This window comes from Rhinocladiella mackenziei (genome assembly GCF_000835555.1).
Source record: "Rhinocladiella mackenziei CBS 650.93 unplaced genomic scaffold supercont1.2, whole genome shotgun sequence".
In the NCBI taxonomy this organism is placed as follows: Eukaryota; Fungi; Ascomycota; class Eurotiomycetes; order Chaetothyriales; family Herpotrichiellaceae; genus Rhinocladiella; species Rhinocladiella mackenziei.
This window is the reverse complement of record NW_013550603.1, coordinates 95,991-114,112: the sequence shown is the minus strand read 5'-3', so window position 1 is coordinate 114,112 and position 18,122 is coordinate 95,991. Positions and strand designations below refer to the sequence as shown.

The window sequence follows — 18,122 nt, the reverse complement described above, 5'->3', positions numbered from 1 at the left end:
CTAAACAATTCCCGGACTGAAGAAGTCGATCGAAGAGTATCCAGTCTTATTTCTGCGATGCTGGCGGTGAAGGAGGAGCAGTACCAACAGGACCATCCTCGACAACCGCGTCCCTGTTGACCTCTTGTTTTCGAGCTCAGCAATTCGGCGTAGCAGACCAGTCTCGCGCGAGGCAGCAGCCGCTTTCTCATCGAGCAGTGTAGCAATTTGGTTTCTCAACGACGCTTTCTCCGCGCGAAGGCACTTCACATGCTCTCTGAGTCTGTCGAGCTCATACAAAGCAGGAGATGAGGCAGAAGTTAGAACCGAAGCAGCGTTGTCACTGCCGACATCGGTCGTGTTGGTTGAAGAGATGCTTCGAGACATCGGTCGCCTATCTCGCTGGCAGAAATCGACCATAGCACGCTCGTACGACCCGTCTTTGAGGTTGTGAAGCACCTTTCGACGACGTCGATGGCCTCCGCGCGGAGACTCCTCTGACTGTCGGCAGAGATGCGGCCTGATCTTAGACATCTCGCTGTCTGTAGCGGCATCTTCCATGGTGCTGGTATGATAACTCGGTTCTGAAACTGGAGTAGCTTTGGGTTCACCTGTCCTTGGTGTAGCATCTGTAGCTGTATTCGCATCCCTGCCCGCAGCACTTCGCACGCTGCGCAGAGCTTCCCACTTCTTCTTCTGCTGTTCGCGCCGTTCTTGCAGACACAGCTGCTTCGCAAGCATGGTCTCCGCTGATTCTCTTTGCTTTTGTCGGGGGTCGAGGTAGGATCTGGTCGACTTCTCAGTAGTGGCGGTGTGAAAGGCGAAGCGGTGCGTCTACTCGCGGGACAAAGTTTGAGATCATCTTCACAACCACGTTTTCAATGTCGGAGTCAGTGTCGGCCTCGTCACCATCACTGTCCTTTGCTGATCGTTACTGCGCAATTGCTTGCTGTCGAGTTCTTCTTGCATTCGTCTTTCGAATCCTGAGTGTCCAACCATCCTCTATTGAGGGTTATAGCCCAGCACTTCTCACAGCCTCTGTCCGATTAAGTGGCGTCAGGAATAGAGTCGTGTTCGTCGCTAAACGGACGAGGCTTGTCATGTCGTACCAGTATATTGAGGCAACCGGCTAGATTTCTTGGAAGCTATCAATAAAGGGCTTCTAATGGCATCGTACCAAGGCGACAGTTCGATCGTGCAGGTCTAGGAAGAACAAAGCCTTGCGTAGCTGTGTGTGACCGGGGGCTGGGCATGGGAGGATCTTGAGTAGGCACATTGTTGAGGCGATGAAGGAGGTCAAGGATGACAAGGTCGTCTGGAGTGGACGGGAATAGAAGAGAAAGAGTCGAAGCAAAGAGTTGAAGCCGGTCGACACGCCGATACGAGGAGGCGGAGTGATGAAAAGGAGGGAGCGAAAATTCATCTCTCTCAGACATGCGAATGTTGATCAAGGAACACCTGACGTTAAGTTAATGACTTGGTGAGCACAAGGACCTCCTGGGCGACGGGAGAATCGCTGAGTGAGAACAGATGCATTCAATTGGAAGAGAATCTGTATCTTCGAAAATATCAGAGGACCGTGAAGATTATAGTTGTTCGTCGACATGGTCAATAAAGGATGGAATTCCTATAATCTGATAAGCACATGGGCACTGTTCGTTCCAGAAAAAGAAAGGGGGGAAAGCAGAAACATTTAGATATTGGTCGCGCCAGGTACAAAGAGTTCTGAATGGTCTTATTAGTGCTCATCTTGGAAGTCCTTCTACATGCTTCACAATAGAAAGGAACAACTCAAACCCAACCTGTTAGTGTCCAAGGAAATCCAACCATCAGGCTCGACCATCGCTCAGATGTCGATTTCAATTCCTAGATCCATGCTGGCCAGAATCTCGTCATCCAATGCTGTCTTTCGAATGACAGGCAATCCTTTCTTGTTTTCCGTCACCGGGTTCGGAGTAGTTGGTGCTGGTGTGGAGCCCTGGGGAGTACCATTCGATAGTGAGATGGGGTTGGGCGTTCCGGCTCGTGAGATGCTTGCTGCTACTTTGGGTGTCCCAGTACCATTGACTGGTGTACCGGTCCGACTGATATCACTCCCTCCCTCAAACAGTTCATCAATGCCCGGCGCCAAATGCTTCTTGGCCTTTCGTGCCCTCATCTCTGCTAGCTGTGCCTTCCGAACGTTCTCGGCATTCAATCTCTGATTTCGTCGATTGAGTTCGGCCAGTCGTTCTTGTTCCTGGTTGACGTAATTCGAGTCTGATCGAGACAGGCTCGTGCCAAATGCCAATTTCATTGGAACGATATTCGCAAGCTGGTTCTCGAGTTCTTCGGCGAGTTCGTCGTTTCCATCAGTCCTAGCTTCTGCAATCCTCTCTCGGAGGTCTTCCTTCTCCTGGTGTCTGGTAATCTTTTCTATGAGGTCGTTTTGGATCTTCATTTTCTGAGAGATTTCAGCCTCAGTGAATCGATGGGCCAGCAATCGATTGATTTGGTCCAGTTTGGAATTGATAAAACCTTTGGTGGGCATCTTGCAATCTTCATTGGCCATTGTCGACCGGTACCGTCGCCATTCATCGTCGGTGAATTTGGACATGGAGCATTCGAGGAAAGACCATGGTCTCTCAGCCTTGCCGTGAGCGGCGATAATGTACATATCGACAGGAAACGGTCTTCCGTTGGACCCAACCATCGCGTACGGTTTGCCACGAGTGAATCCTTTGATCAAGCAAAGGCGATATTCATTGACACCAGGATTGCGACCAGGACCAAGACACACACGAGCGTAGCAATCGGTGATGGCTTCTTCAAAGCCCGGAGTGTAGCATACTTGAGCAAAATTGTCGCGACCCACACGAGCTCTCTGGATATCGGCAAGTTCAGCCACGGGGTCGTCTTTGGGTGGAGTGGGTGATCGTCTCTTGATTTTCCGATCGTCGTAGTCGTTGTCGCTTTCGCCCTCCGCATCTGCATCGTTGTCATCGTCTCGTGGCGATGCTGCTCTTCTTGCGAGTCCATCCTTCTTTCTCTGTTCTTCTCGTAGATTCTTCTCAGCCCGTTGCAACTTGTATGCTTCAATGGCGCTGCTTGCTTCTCCAACACGGCCCCCTCCCACCTTGGTACGTTGACGAGTACTCTTGCGTTGCGTGTCGTCCAGATCAGCGGCGCTGGCCTTGCGCTTGTTCTTTGCAGCTTTTTTGGCCTCCTCCTTAGCTCTTGCGGCGACGAGACGACGAAGAGTCAAATCTTGTTCGTGACGTTCCACCTGCTCACTTCGCTGGGCCAAAATCTCCTCTCGCTCTATTTCGGGTTTGGCTTGGATACGCGCTTTGTCGGCGGCGTCGTAGTAGAGCTTTTCATACGGAAAGATTGGTTTGTCAGCGGCTGGGCTGAAGCCGGCTTCGGAATCAGACTGCGACATGGACGCGGATTCTGAGTGTGGCGAGAGCGATGAGCTGGTAGGGAACCGTACGTCAGATCTGGCGATTTGACAGCGGTGATAGGATATCTTACACTTCGTCCTCATCGTCAGAATAATTCTTGCGGCGCTTAGCCCGCTTGACTGTCGTAGCTACTCCTTTGCGAGCCATGTCTGGTAACGGAGATTCTCGAGACTTGCTTATGGGACGAGGCGGTGATGGTGATTTTGGTTTGGGAGATGAACGCACGCTCTCTTCACCGGAGGAATCGCCTCCAGCAAGGGCGAGGAGTTCCGCGTCGAGGTCGGCCATGGTGAGGCAGAATGGAAGGTATTACTGCTTGTGCAAGGCTGTACGTGTTGGTAGCGCTAGTGTCGGAAGAGCGGAGTCGGAAAAGCTGCCCTGGTATGTTGTAGGAGTTCTTTCTTTGAGGGTTTTCCTCTCTCAAGATCAAATGCCGGAGTGCGGCAGAAAGGTGAATGTAAGTTACTGGTCGCGCAGGGGATCTAAGAAACGTCTCAAACGGGGGACAACAGAAGACGTGAGCTGGCAAGAGAGAAGACCAAAATTCTTCGCTGACACCTTAATGCCAGAACAATTGAAAATGAATACGGATGAATGAGAAACAGACATGTTTGAATTTCAGATTCCCGAAACAGGGACCTCGCCGCCTGACTCATTATTCCTTGGCATTATAATTTCCTGACTCGCAACCGCCCTATCTAAGGCAAGCTCCAATGCTTCTCAACAAAACCATCGGAGAACTTCTGCTGACTCAAAATGAATCCTCTGAAGGATTCTGTTAAGCATGGAGTCTGTCAAATCTTTGCTGGTACGGTCTTCAGTGCTCTGTGGACGTGCCTGCATTAACTGTTCCAGAGCTAATGGCAGACGTATCCTTCGGAATGATAGTTCTCAGCGCGAAAGGATAGCCATGGATACCGTTGTTGAACTGCCTCGGAGGTGCCAGCGCAGCCCATACTGGCAGATGCCACCCGCTTGAACAAAGAATGCCTCTCACATCGGAAGGCTTGAGACCTTGTTAAGAACTATGGGCCAACCCACTCCACGTCTTACCGCTTCCACCTCGTCACCTATCCTGGATTGACATCAAAACTCAAGCGGTGGGGCCCCTGACGACATCGCCTTGCTTCTGTTGAAAATCCCTCCACCTCGACTGATGTTGCTCCCTCATCTAGTCTTAGAGTGGACCTATTAGACTCTGGAATGGTTGGAAGCGGCATCTTTTCATCCTTTTCCTCTGCTCATGAGCCTTCCCAAATTGGGGGCGCAGCAGTATCCTACAATATGTCGTACCCAAATGTCCGATTCCTTTGCATTCTTATATATCCCACCTGGGGTGACTGCCTGGGAATTCCGATCAACAAGACCATTCCTCTTTCTTTGCGTCATGGTTGTTGCTTCATCCTCGACATCGCAGAAAATGGCCACAGATAAGGAGGTCAAGCGAATCATAAGCCGCGAAACTCTGTCCGAAAATGCAACACAACTTATTTACTACTTGGATTGCTGGTTTTCCTTGCGTGGTAAGTCGCTTTCTTCATATCACTGATGGGCTGTATCTAGGTATTTGTTGAAGATCGACACTTTGTGCTGGACTCCGTTCATGGACGAATGTCTGCAGAAACCGCTTGAAGAAGAGGAATTTCCATCAGATGAGATGTTTATTCATCAGATTAAATTGCAGTTGTTGAGCAAGAACGTGGCAGAGATTGCGTCCTCTGACGGAGAGATTGGATCTGGAGGGTCGGGGAAGGATGCCCCAATACTTTATGTTCGAGCGCTTCGATCATAATATGTCTCACGTCGATCAAGTCATGGTTCAACAATTTCTTGCCGGATTCTCTTTGTCTTTCTTAATACAATTCGCTCGCAGCATCATTGTATTCAAGCTACGGACATTGACGATCCTGTCTGGAACAAGAACCTCGCCAGAGATATTGCTGATCTACCCGCCCCACTAGAACAGATGATCAACAATCCGCACAAGGTATGAAGATTGAGCGATGATGTCTCAAAAGATAATATACTTGGGAGAACCGTCAAGATGTTCAAAGCTGTTAGATCTTGGCGCACCGCGAGGCTATTTATTGACACTCTAACTGAACTACCAATGGGTAGTGCTATGCACGAAGCTTTCTCCAGGGAGATATTTAATGATACGTGGCTCAGGGATGTGCTTGATTCTTGGGATAATTGAACCATCTGCAGGCGATCCACCAACACTAGCTGCCCATCAAGCATTCCAAAGAAACCACAACCTTTCTAGCCAACAGGCTTTTCGTCTGGGCATCGAAAGCATCCTGCATATGTCCGAGGCCCTTTCCAACGACGGACGGTTCTGGAGCGGTGATGAATTTCCAGGGTATGTGGCAGAATGTCTCCATATACGACCTTGCAGATTTCGTCCATCGAAAGTGAGTTACCAAAAGATGGAACTTTTCCCCTACTCTCTTCGTTCTGGAATCGGATCCAGATGGAAAGATTCCGCCGCATCATGGAGATTGCCAATAGAATGATTACAAGTGATTTGCCAGAGCCAGTGGGCCAGGTCGCTGGCCACCGATAGCTAGCCAAGGCTACGAACTTGTATCTCTTAGGTTTGGCTACAATGTCAATACAAGCTTCAGCGGACCTATTTCCGGTAGCAAATACACCGACGACTTCCCTGCTTCGCAGTGCCTGGACAATGTCTCTGACGATGGTCTTGCTACGATAATCAAAGGCCCTCTTTGCACCGAGTGTCCGCAAGTACTCATGATTCTTTGATGAGACGACTGTGAATACGTCGTATCCAGCCGCTGCAGCGAGTTAAATGACATTGCAACCAACACTTGTCGGACTGCCCAGATTCAAAACTGCCTTGCCATTTGGCTCTGGTACCACTGATGGATGTCAGGACCCAGGAAATCTTTCTGAAAAGGGCTGGAGGCCGCCGTGGAAAGACCCAAAGGCGGAACGGAGGTGGCCTCGTACGACATTGTGTTTGGGATTGGTGATGCCATTGTTTTCAGTGACGATGGAGTACATCAGCAACGCACCCGAGGCTGCGATGGCCTTACCCATGCCGTCGCAGGACCTAGTACACGATCTCCCACTTTGAAGCGAGTGACGTCCTTTCCGGCTTCGACAACTTTACGAGCAAGGTCTGAGTCGAGAACGAAAGGATATTTGATATATAGAACATAAGGTCATCGGCGTGCTGTTTTACCCAGCCAATAAGATTCACAGCCACGGCGTCATTCTTGACAAGGATCTCTTTCGCACCGGGTGGAGTGTATGGAGCAGGACTGACGGCAAGTGGTCAGGCTGATTCGGTTGTGAGCCAAGCTGCCGAGATTTTGGAAAACATTCGAGCGATTAGGAAAGAGGACCACTCGGTGCTGGGTGGAGGGATCGAACGCGGTCCGGGGGCGGGCGGGCGAACTGGCTGCTATACCTACGCATAAACAGATCGTCAGGCGGACTCATTGTTCTCAATCCCGCCGGAGCTGATCATGGTCTTATATCAGCCTACCTACCAAATCCAGAGGAGGAAGTGGATTTTGTCACAACACAAATCCCAATCGAGCTGTTAAAAATATCAATAACCCACCAGATTGGTGTCAAGCGCGTTGATGCAAGTGTCATGCAAGTTGATCCTATCCCTGTTCGTTCTCGTCGCAAGAGTTGGGAATATATGAATCTCTGCCACAGACTGACCTGTACAAATTATTCGTGGCATGTTGGGTCTTGCGCAACATTCACATGCCGTTTGACCTAGGGGAGGGAAAGGGAATAAGCAAACAATCTGTCAGTCTTTGAGGCTTTTACCTTCATGCTTTCCATCATTACATGAAGATAGTCGAAGGAGTCAGCATTGAAAAGAAGTCGGCTGGCTCTCGCAGTACGTTGTCTCAGCGTCTCAGACTCTCTGTTTGCCACGCGCCAAGCCGCGTGATTGGCGCAAGCCAATCAAAAAATTCGAAGAATATTTTGGCAAACGAACGGAAATGGCCTAGTGTATCCACGCTAGGCAACTGAGCCGAGGGTCTGAGAAACCCGCGAAGCGCTACGGCGGAACAAATGGACAAAGATGCGAAAACTTTTGACCTCTACTATATTGCTTCGGCCGTCTTCTAGGTCTAAATACCAATTGAATACGCAGACAGTCACCATGCGGTCTTCGCGAAGCTCTGTGAAGCTGGCAAGATGTGTAAAGCCCCCGCCCCTGCCGGTGCCCCGTCCACATTCGATCCGGTCAATAGCCTCACAGAGTCACAGCACTTCAGAGACGCCTCGGGATTCCAATAAAACCAGAACTATCCTCTCCGACGAACAGAGACAATTCCTCGATAGTGCTCTACGTGTGAACCAGGCCGGGGAACTGGCTGCAACCCTGATATATACTGCTCAAACGCCGCCCGTTGTAAAAGCACATCCTCACCTACGCCCACTGATGAAACACATGTATGATCAAGAAGCGGGGCATTTCAAGACTTTCAACGAACTCCTTGCGAAGCACCGAATCAGACCGACCGCTATGTATCCGGTTTGGCAAGTTGCAGCAACAATCCTGGGTTGGACAACGGCAATGATGGGAAGGGAAGCCGCAATGGCGTGTACCGAGGCTGTCGAGACAGAGATTGGAAACCACTACAATGAACAAGTCCGGGAGCTGCTCAAATGGATGCAGGAACTGAAAGAGAAAGGAGAAGAGCTTGATCCCGAGCTTAAAGTTTTAATTGAAGATATCAAGCGCATCCGCGACGAGGAACTTGAACATTTGGATCACGCGGTCGAGAACGATGCGAAAGAGGCACAACCTTATGATCCTTTGGTAGACGTCATTCGATATGGCTGCAGAGGGGCCATCTGGATCAGTGAACGAATTTGAGCGACAAGAAACACCTCGTTCAATCAACGTGAATGGTGTCGATGCCTTGATGGCACACGCATTGTATTCAATTGCACTCATCTATTTCTTGCCGCGGAGGGGCCCCAGAACCGACTCCTTCCCTCGAGGAGTGACAGATTCGTCTCGTATGTCGTCCTTCGACCATTTCCTCTTTGCGGACCTCTTCGCGTAATGGGACCACCCGACGACCACCACCTCCTGGCTTCCTTCTTAGTTTCCATATCCGGTTCACAAAAGCGACATCAACTCATCGCCCAGCTCTCCGACTCCTTCCGCCCCTTGCCGACTTCTTTGAAGCGCATTTTGAAGATGTATTCCGCCCCTGCTTTGCATTAGAGCCTCAACAGCCTCAGAATGCTTTGTCCTCGCACTCAAAATGGACAATTCTGATGACACATTACATCTTTGGCTCTGGATTACGAAAATGTTGCTGTAGTCCGGTCCGTTCAGAGAAACCTGGATTGTGACAGAGCGAGATGGCTCTAGGCAAGAGGAACGGCGAGCCTAGCCTGTCCAGAAGAGATGCTGAGCTCCCAGATCGATCGGGCATCTGTCTTTGGAGGTGTCGAGGCAAGCGATCTTGCTAATCTCTCTCGACGCAAAACCAAAAGGATTACGTGTTGCTACACGAAACGTGATGAAAGAAGACAAGATGTGTACTCTTGGATGATATCACGGAAGAGGACTTCGCGCCAGCCTCAGAAGCGAATGGTGGTTGGAAGAGCAGCTTTGTCGTCTTACCTCCGCTACAGTTTCCTAGTTCGCTCACTCACTTTCGTTCACTTCACTATGCCTTTTGCATTTCATTCGTGATCAAGCATTCACAAGGCATCCAGTGCCTTTTGGCTCCTCAAAATATGCTTACCTACCACTTTCGCTCTCTCGATGAGAAAGTCAACAACTCCACATGTTTGAACCCTCCTTAATCCACGTCCACCCTTCAGGCTCAACTTCCGGCTTGAACACCATGTGCCGGTTCAAGCTACAAATTTGTCCCTATCCTCACCAAGACCCAATCTCTGCTCTGATCTTCAACCCTAACAAGGCCGATCACTGGGAGCGCTGTGGCAGACCACAACCCTGGGGCCACCTTAGTTGCGGCAATCTCATCGTCGAGCACCCGAAAAGCCGCTCACAATCCGAAACATGTCTGGCACATGAACATGCCCTCGCTACCCTCTCCAACGCCCCAGCTAGTACCAAACTTTACAAGCCAATAGGATCTACGCTCCTTCAGCGACGATCTTCAACCGACAGTACCATTGTCCCAATTGACGCAGGCGAGATCAGACCCGAAGGTATACCATGCTTATGGTGTTCTACAGTTCTCAAGATGGTCGCTACAAAGTCCAAGGAAATTCAGAAGGAGGCAAGCAAAACAATCGTCCATTTGGAGAACAAAATGGATGGCAATGCGGAGTTGAGAAATATACAACGAAAGATCATGGACAAGGAAACAGAGCTTGATATTTTGAGGCGTGATGCGTGGAGAAGAGCAAGTACCTTGATGGGTGGAACACTGGGCGAGTGAGACAGTACGGAGTAAGGCTGACAACTTACCGCGCGGGATCTGATTCGTTGCACAAGGCTTGACACTGGAATCTCATATCTTTGGTATCGTGACGGTGTGGACGAGATAGGAGGAAGCTCCAAGACTATCAATAGGCAGAGGTCATCAGTTTTCTACCCCCTTCCCCAAAATATCTGTTGCTCATGCCCAAGACTTCTACCATCATCCTGCCGTGCCATGGGATCTACTTCGCAGAAATAATATGATTGCTCAAGGGTCCTCGAGCCCAATCCTCCACTATTTCTTAGACTTGCTTTTCAAAGCGCCAGGGCAAATGGACCTATCTCCACCCTTCCTACTCATGAAGAGTTTCCTCTCCCTCGCTGGCGAGCTGTAGCCAACCTGAGTCTAGATCTCTGCATGAGGGAGGGCCAATGAAATTTTACGGTGGAGTATACACGTCAATGCACAAGCCGCTCGAGGCCATGTACTTGCAAATGTCATGCTTTACTGTTTAGGAGCTCGCGAGACGTTTTAGTCCAAATAACCTCCCCAGATATTAGTTCTCCCTCCTAATCCAACCTCGTCACTTTCACAACCATGCCGCTGAAACCTCTTACATTTAAAGGCGACAAAAAGCCCAAGAAGCGGAAACACCGATCTTATGAAGACGACGAAAGCAAAGTCACCACAGCTGCTGACGGCAGTGCTGAGGCTGTCGATCCTTCACAAGACGACTCATGGACAGTGCCAGACCTCCCATCGGACCTCGCAGGACCAGTCATTCTTGTCCTCCCAACTATGCCACACACCTGCCTTGCCTCTGACGCTCATGGCAACATCTTCGCCTCACCACTCGAGAACATGGTAGAGAACTACGCAGAGACGGCCGAGCCACATGATGTAAGACAAGTGTGGGTGGCGAGCACGGTTGTGGGAACGGGCCAGTTGAGTTTCAAGGGCAGCCACGGCGGATATCTGTCTTGTGATTCGATCGGAGTGCTAGGAGCCAGGAGAGAAGCAAGAGGAGTTGAAGAGGGCTTCGTGGTAGAAGCAACCGAGAACATCGACGGCAAACCACGCTGGAGGATCTGTACGGCCGCAACAAAGACCGCAGAAGGAGACAAGGGGAAAAGATACATCTCTGCTGAAACAGAGACATCTACTTCAAAAGGGGACGAACCGAAAAGGAAAGTATCCGTCTCCCTCCGCGGCGACGGCGAGGCGGACTCTGACACCACACAGATCATACTCAAGATGCAAGCACGTTTCAAGCCCCGCGTGCAGCAGAATAAGGAGACCAAGGCGAAAGAGAAGGTCAGCCGCCGTGAGCTCGAACAAGCCGTGGGAAGAAGGCTGGAGGACGATGAAGTCAAAAGACTCAAGAGGGCAAAGAAAGAAGGCACCTTTTACGAAGAAGTCCTCGATGTGAGGGTCAAGGGGAAGCATGATAAATTTGCGAGCTAATGCGCCAAAAAAACCAACGTCTCATGAGGATACCATCAAACTTTAAGGGGAAACAGATCCTCAACGAAAGACACCAATCTTCAAATTCGACTCACGACAACCTCTGCGTATTGAAGTTTTTCACAACGCTTAAAAAACACCCTGCGAGGCCGGCTGCTATAACATACTCCAACCCAACGGGATATTTTCATCAGTTTTCCCAACATCACGTCATATATCCAGGCATATATTCTGTACAGCCCGAATTCCGTCTGACAACGCCTACGCTATGCAAATATCCATCCAAATAGGTGCCCTCCGGATCCTTTTTATTCGAGGCTGGGGATCACACGACCAGCTATCCGGCGCCCTGAAAGACAGTCAGCGATGTCTCAGAAAATTTTTGGAATCGGTTCCACTTTACAGAGAGGCCTCGAAACATCCACAGCACGGGCTTCGTCAGCTCTTTCGTCATAACTGCGCTCTTGTTGCCGGGCAAATCGCTCTCGCAGCCATGCCCTTCGAGCGGACACGCCTTGTGCTCGAACCTCGGCGGGTATTTCTTCCTCCGCTCGAGTGTCGCTGTGGCCCTCCGTTGACCGCATTTCCGACCCTGTTGCGCGCCCGCCTTCCGGACTCGGATAGGTAGGATGTCTCGACATGTTCCGAACAGTGCGATTCAATGCCACTATCGGAGCAGAGAGTCTATGTGAGCTTGAATTTGGGAGTGCTCCCGGTACAGCGCGCTGCGCCACCCTCCGCATCAATCTTTCCCTCCGGACCATAATGTTTGTGACTTCCACAGGACAGTATCCGATTGGAAGCGCTGATTTCTTGCACATGGGACACAATGAACTGTTGTCTCGAAGGAAAGGATCGATGCACTCGGGATGGAAAATATGGTTACAAGGAAGTTCCCGTACTGTTGTTTCACCGTGCACGAAGTCGTCTAGACAAATCGGACACGTTGATTGAGTGAATAGAATTTCGCGGACTTCGGAGTTGGATACATCTTCATTGTTACTCTCCTTCGATTCTGGCCTCGTAACTTTGTCCGCATCGTCTTCCGCGGTGGTGTTGTTCGGTTCCGTTTTGGAAATGTAAGTATACTGTGGCATCTTGTCCAAAAGTTCTTGGGGCACTTTGAGCCTTTTGATCCCCAATGCTTCAAGATCAACCTCACCATTAACAACCCGACGCTGGAGTTGTCGTCGCTGTCTCCGCTGCACCAAGTGCATGATGACGGATGTAGTCAGAACCACGGCAAGGAGGATGGCCAGAACAATGATCAAGAACACCCACAGGGAGGGTATTCCATTTGAAGAATCAACATCCATTCTGGCATAGAGCCTGACGGTGTCGTGTAAATCGTATATCTGCTCCAATTCATTGCCGTATGGTACTTGGGATATATTCCCGGAATACTGCGCAAGTTCGTCGAGAAGGAAGGCTCCCACCATCCCGGGTATAGCGTAGACTGGATAATCGTTGGCCGACTTCCATTGACCGCCATCCTGGAGACTCCAGGATGGATCACTGACAGGAGGCGGCTGCGCACTGTCATTGTTGGGATGGAAGAAAACGGCCCCGCGAACCTCGTCGGAGCGCATTACAGACAGGTAGGAAAGCACGCAGGCTGGATCTGTCCATGGTGCTATAGCAATTAACGGATAATCTCCTGGAGGTATATCCGCTCGTGTGGTCACATTCGCAGGTATCAAGGAGGATGTTGAGTTATCGCAGGGAGTAGACAGCGGAAGTTCAGGAACGTAGAGGAGGCCCTGGATAGTGTCGTAGTGACGAGGGTTGTTCGGCGAAAGAGTGCGGATGAGGCCCGAGGCCCTCAATGCGAAGCCAAAGGACTCCTTTCCAATATCAGAAGTGTTCTTGCTAGAAAAGAGAATGATATTCTGTGCTCTTCATACATTGACAATCCGAGCACCATTGGAAGGGTCGTACTGAGGATTGGGGAGGACAATCGTTACCACGCCAAAGTCCTGTGCGGCTAGAGCGGATCAATATACAGTCAGAGAAACAACGAATGACATTGAACTCACACATCACGATTCGAGGCTCCTCTAGACACACAATGCTCAAGATTGATTCAGCCGGTCAGTTGGAGGAGGGCATTATATAGAGTTGTGCAACCGGAATGAAACGGATATGTCATGGAGATCGGACAGGCCCCTATTAGAAAAGGAAAGCTCACATAGAGACAAAAAGCATCGAGCCAGAAGAAGGCCACCTTTCGAGGGCAGTGACGACGTCGATACAAAGAAGGGAGGGACTGAGACAGGCCTGTGGAAATGCGCAAGACTTGCCAGTGGAATGGTGGCGGGCTACCGGGGCATCCAACCCCCCCCATCAATTCGAGTCTGTCCCAGCTTCAAAATGCGGGTGTCAGATCCGCCTTTTCCTGAAATATGAGTGGCACGCTAGGCCGATTCGAGCAGGAGGGGTGGCTGAGCTGTTCAGCCTTAATTACAACAGGCATCTTAGCCGAGACGCTGCTTGGCGTCAACGTCTGATGACTGCAAATTGCACCTGCAACTTTCGGTTCGCGCGACAACGAGAACGTGAATAAACGTATATCCTCAGTTCAACCCTCCTTGACGTTGACAAGCCGAGGTGGTGATATACTTCCCCCCGACTCCCTATTCTAAGGCTCTCGATCGAGATCTCCAGCAAAAGACATGAGGCTAGTTTTGCCTTTTTGAGCGACGCCCTTCCTCCTCCTCATTGACGACGACTCCCTTTTAGAGCCTTGTACCATGCCGGCCCTCGGGAGTGCCAGCAAGAGCAAGGGTAAGAGCAAGGATAGCCGTCAGTCACGAAGTCGTAACACTACCCCGAGTTCAGTCATCAGTGCTGGCGCGGCTGCTACCGGCCCCACGATCACTCCTCTCTTGGAGTTGGAGACGAGTAAACTTCTGGTCTCTGCAAAGCCGACCTATTCAGAGATCATCGAGTATCTGGAGAGCCATGGCAGCAGACTGGAGCCCAAGTCTCTCCATGATATTATAGACCAGTTGAAGCATCTGAGCGAGTCGGCGGAGAAACGCGCCGAGTCTTGCGAAAAGGCCATTCGTCTAATTCATGAGCAGAAGAAAGAACTGGAGTCAGATCAACAAGATCGTGAGCGGCAAGCGGAACAGGCCCGGCGAGCAAAGGCCCGAAAGGAAGAGTCGCACTCGCAAAAGAACCCGAAGGCGAAGAAGCGCAAGGATAGACCTGAAACCTTTGACAGTGTGGAAATCAAACGGGAAGGTATGTTGGTTCATAAGGGCTGTTTTCAAGGATGGCTGGCATTCAAATCTTGCCTTTTGTGCCTGTCTTGGCGAGGAATGGCTCGATTTGCTGGTATCCTATTTTGGCTTTTCCGATGGCTTCATGATGTTAACGCGATGTTCAATATTCACTGACAACAGACACAGATGAACCTACGAAGACCAAATTAAGCCGTGCCACAGGCACCCCAGGGCCTGTAGATAGCCCTTCTCCATCAAAGAAAACGAAACTCAGTCCCGGCACGTCATCACTGTCAGAACCCGCCGAATCACCAGACCCTGCGGCGGCGAGTGCCCACGCTTCCCCGACCAAATCCGATGTGTCCATGTCTGATGCTGAAGACAATCGTGTCATTCATGGACAGCCCCCGATTCCTCAACAAGGCTTCTTTCCAGACCCGCTGGCGCCTGATCCGGTGATATATCACATCCGGGAAGTGACTCCGGGAATGTCGGATGCAGAGAAGAGAGAAATTTACAGCGTCACTGCATATCCTGCCAAAGACCTGAGCGATCAAATCGCAGGAACGCCTCCTGACAAAGACTTCAGCAATACCAAACCGACGAACCAAGTCGCTGCCAACACTTTCCTCACCTATGTAGAACCGTACGTTCGACCTCTCACGGAAGAGGACATGGCATTTTTGAGAGAGCGAGTAAGTGCACCGGTTTTACATTCAACGCAACCTGGCTAATTCAGAATAGGGCGACCGAACCACTCCCTTCCTGACAGTACCTCGCGGCAAACGCTCATATCAGGAAATTTGGGCTGAGGAAGATGGAACAGTGCTAGTGGATTCGGGCAATGACAAGCTTGCACTGAACCATCCGCGAGGCGGTGTGGAACAAATTAATGATGATAATGTCGCAACAGATCAAATCTCGACCGGACCATTGGCCAGCCGCCTCCTTTCCCTGCTCAAGTTTGAGCACCGGTCCCCGCCAAATGACATGAATGGCACGAATGATCTAAATTCGTTCATGGCGACTGACGGGAACGACACGATGGACCTAGACGGGCTGACAAATGGCCATGACGGATCGGAAAAGCCACTGGCACCCGCATCGGCCGTTGCAGAGCTGGCAGGTTCCAAATCTTCCAATTCTCAGCGCCTTGATTATATCCAGAGCGACGAACGAATTAAGGGTGAACTCCGTCACCTTGGTCTTCTCGGACAAGATGAGAATCCTGACTATGATGCTCACCATGATGATGATATCAGTGAGAGGCTGCGACTCCTTCAAGCCGAGCTTCGTCGTGTTATCATTATCAACGGGGCTCGCAAAGCTCGCCTACTCGATCTGGCGAAAGAACGCCTTGCATATCAAGAGTACAGCACTATTCATGAAGATCTTGACAGCCAAGTTCAACAAGCTTATCTCAAACGGACCAGAACGTTAGGCAAGACCAAGAAAGGTGGCCCTGGAGCCAACAAACCTCGACCTGGCGGCCATGGTCTCGCGGGCCCTGGGACAGCATTAAGCATCAACAGAGCCAGGGACATTGGGGACAATGCCAGAATGCTGATGGATAGGAGAAAACGTTGGGAGAGTTGCATCGGACCGGTGTTCAAGGATATGAAGCATGGAATTCCGGACAAGGACACGACTTTATGGGATCCGAAAATCATGGAATTGTATGAAAAAACCGAGATGGAATCCCTGGAGGAAGAAGCCGAGTAAATTGGAGCCATCAAGGAGTCTCTTTGGAACAATGCCGGAGGCGGAGGACGGTGTTGGCAAATCCCAGTCACGTGAGAAAGACCACGTGACGTCACACATCCAACAAAAGCCACTCAATTGTCGACCCCTCCTCCTCGGAGCCACAAGCTTCAAACAATATCGAGAGCATTGACCACAGTGTCAATGTTTGTCGAGTTCACAAAGCCGGCATGGCTTGCAGAATGAACAGGTCGTCACTCAATCGAGTTGGGGTCTTAGCGACAATGAACTGGATATGCCCCGGCTCCGGCATGAAGTCACAATGTATTCTCACTCGAACTGCTCAGACCAAGAATACTGAGTCTGCTTATTCTGAGTTTTTAATTACGTTTTCCCTTCTGCGGTCGGGCATCATTTTGGCTTCCCTGCCTGCTGATCGGTGTTTAGTTTTGCCAATCCCAAGGTTTTGCTGAATGACACAAGCTACGATAATATGGTCCAAGGTGGTTTAGATGATGTTAAGGTCGATTGGGACGCATCCGATCGGTAGTCATTCACCGTTAAACACGACAGTCTGTTGCCTATTCTCCCATTAAACATTTTTCGACTGGACAGAGCATGACGCAAGAAGAAATATACGCCCGGTTGGGACGAAGTTCCGACACCACTTTTTCTCGAAAATCGATTTACCCGACGACGATGAATGACGGTTCGAGAGGGTGCTCGGTAAGGGTCCTTATGGCGCCGCGGTATTGTATTCCAAGGTGAATGCGACCCCTGAAGGTGGAAGACATGAGTGCTGCTGTCATGATTCATCTCCTTTCGTCTCTTAACGAACACAGGCATTCGCTCTGAAAATCACCAATGTCAGGCCAGAACTCGCCCTTCACAAGAACAAAGTTGACCTAACCCTGGATGCTGCGATCATGGTTCAGACAAATAGGCCGAATCAGACAGCATCATGCGTTTATGCTAGAACAAAGTCGGTGAAGGATTTTGCTTGCACTCAATTCATGAAGGACTACAGAAACTATTACTTCCGACAAGACGTCCCAGCATCGCCGAGCACACTACCCCGAGACCTCGACAGAATTCGGCCAGAGGCAAACTTATGGGGTATTGGCGCAATCATGTGGAGCCTAACGACTCCAGAAGAAGTTGAGATCCTTAGACAGAGAGTGAATGACATTCTACCTGGGACTCGTCCAGCGTATCGTACTTTCAACGGCCACGATGTCATTGAGCGAGCCCTTGCCAAGTCAAAGATCGTTATAGCCCTGAGCCCGACAATCTTACCCGACTATGCACGAGATCGGAACTAGAGGACCGGCCATCGCCGATCGACCTTCTTAGGGCCCGTTCTACATAACCTCCAAGCACGCCAACAGCGTGAGATGGAGAATTTGCAAAGAACGCCAGGCCGACCATTGTGTTGCCACCAATTTCCTAGGCTTTCCGGGGGGGCTGAGATATTGTCTTACGTCGAGCGCATTGAATCCTAGTCTGGACTATTCTATAGAGACCTCCCCATGGTGGTGTTATCGAGGTGATAAATGCAATGCTATCATCGAGAATCAGAGAAAGCCATTTGCGGAGCCACACGGTCTGTACTGTAGCACAGAGAGATGCTAACACAGCGACAGAGAAGCGGAGGCCAAGCAATGCGAATCACTCTTATGGCTTGTCTTCTGGGAAGCCGCTTTCTTTCAGAACCAAATTGGACTATCAGGTCTCCTGTCCTGGACCCAATTCACCCTGGTGTTATGATCGCGGTAGAGAATAGCCATAACGAGACTGTCGAGTATGCTATTAGAAAATGGACAGAGTCCGGGCAATATCTCTACAGAACGATAAGGAACGCCCAAGAAAAGAACAAGGTAATGAATGAGATATGTGAGAAA

General features: G+C 50.3%; 8 protein-coding genes across 8 annotated transcripts; 5 read left to right on the top strand and 3 right to left on the bottom strand.

The window, feature by feature from the left end:
- Positions 1–720, bottom strand: Z518_01847 (uncharacterized protein; the record flags this gene model as incomplete). Its single annotated transcript, XM_013418876.1, has 1 exon — positions 1–720. The coding sequence occupies one exon, from the start codon at positions 718–720 to the stop codon at positions 1–3; it is 720 nt and encodes a 239-aa protein (XP_013274330.1).
- A 1,105-nt stretch (positions 721–1,825) lies between these two features.
- Positions 1,826–3,710, bottom strand: Z518_01846 (uncharacterized protein; the record flags this gene model as incomplete). Its single annotated transcript, XM_013418875.1, has 2 exons — positions 1,826–3,434; positions 3,493–3,710. The coding sequence occupies 2 exons, from the start codon at positions 3,708–3,710 to the stop codon at positions 1,826–1,828; spliced, it is 1,827 nt and encodes a 608-aa protein (XP_013274329.1).
- Positions 3,711–7,575: 3,865 nt separating this feature from the next.
- Z518_01845 (uncharacterized protein) lies at positions 7,576–8,295 on the top strand (the record flags this gene model as incomplete). The annotated part of the gene is made up of 1 exon (XM_013418874.1): positions 7,576–8,295. One exon carries the CDS (start codon positions 7,576–7,578, stop codon positions 8,293–8,295), a length of 720 nt encoding a protein of 239 aa, XP_013274328.1.
- A 988-nt stretch (positions 8,296–9,283) lies between these two features.
- Z518_01844 (uncharacterized protein) lies at positions 9,284–9,847 on the top strand (the record flags this gene model as incomplete). Its single annotated transcript, XM_013418873.1, has 1 exon — positions 9,284–9,847. One exon carries the CDS (start codon positions 9,284–9,286, stop codon positions 9,845–9,847), a length of 564 nt encoding a protein of 187 aa, XP_013274327.1.
- Positions 9,848–10,426: 579 nt separating this feature from the next.
- Z518_01843 (uncharacterized protein) lies at positions 10,427–11,293 on the top strand (the record flags this gene model as incomplete). The annotated part of the gene is made up of 1 exon (XM_013418872.1): positions 10,427–11,293. The coding sequence occupies one exon, from the start codon at positions 10,427–10,429 to the stop codon at positions 11,291–11,293; it is 867 nt and encodes a 288-aa protein (XP_013274326.1).
- A 308-nt stretch (positions 11,294–11,601) lies between these two features.
- On the bottom strand, positions 11,602–13,333 carry Z518_01842 (uncharacterized protein; the record flags this gene model as incomplete). The annotated part of the gene is made up of 4 exons (XM_013418871.1): positions 11,602–11,642; positions 11,697–13,137; positions 13,198–13,277; positions 13,330–13,333. 4 exons carry the CDS (start codon positions 13,331–13,333, stop codon positions 11,602–11,604), a joined length of 1,566 nt encoding a protein of 521 aa, XP_013274325.1.
- Positions 13,334–14,043: 710 nt separating this feature from the next.
- On the top strand, positions 14,044–16,242 carry Z518_01841 (uncharacterized protein; the record flags this gene model as incomplete). Its single annotated transcript, XM_013418870.1, has 3 exons — positions 14,044–14,539; positions 14,707–15,215; positions 15,265–16,242. 3 exons carry the CDS (start codon positions 14,044–14,046, stop codon positions 16,240–16,242), a joined length of 1,983 nt encoding a protein of 660 aa, XP_013274324.1.
- A 678-nt stretch (positions 16,243–16,920) lies between these two features.
- Positions 16,921–17,543, top strand: Z518_01840 (uncharacterized protein; the record flags this gene model as incomplete). Its single annotated transcript, XM_013418869.1, has 2 exons — positions 16,921–16,947; positions 17,064–17,543. 2 exons carry the CDS (start codon positions 16,921–16,923, stop codon positions 17,541–17,543), a joined length of 507 nt encoding a protein of 168 aa, XP_013274323.1.
- Positions 17,544–18,122: the final 579 nt, after the last annotated feature.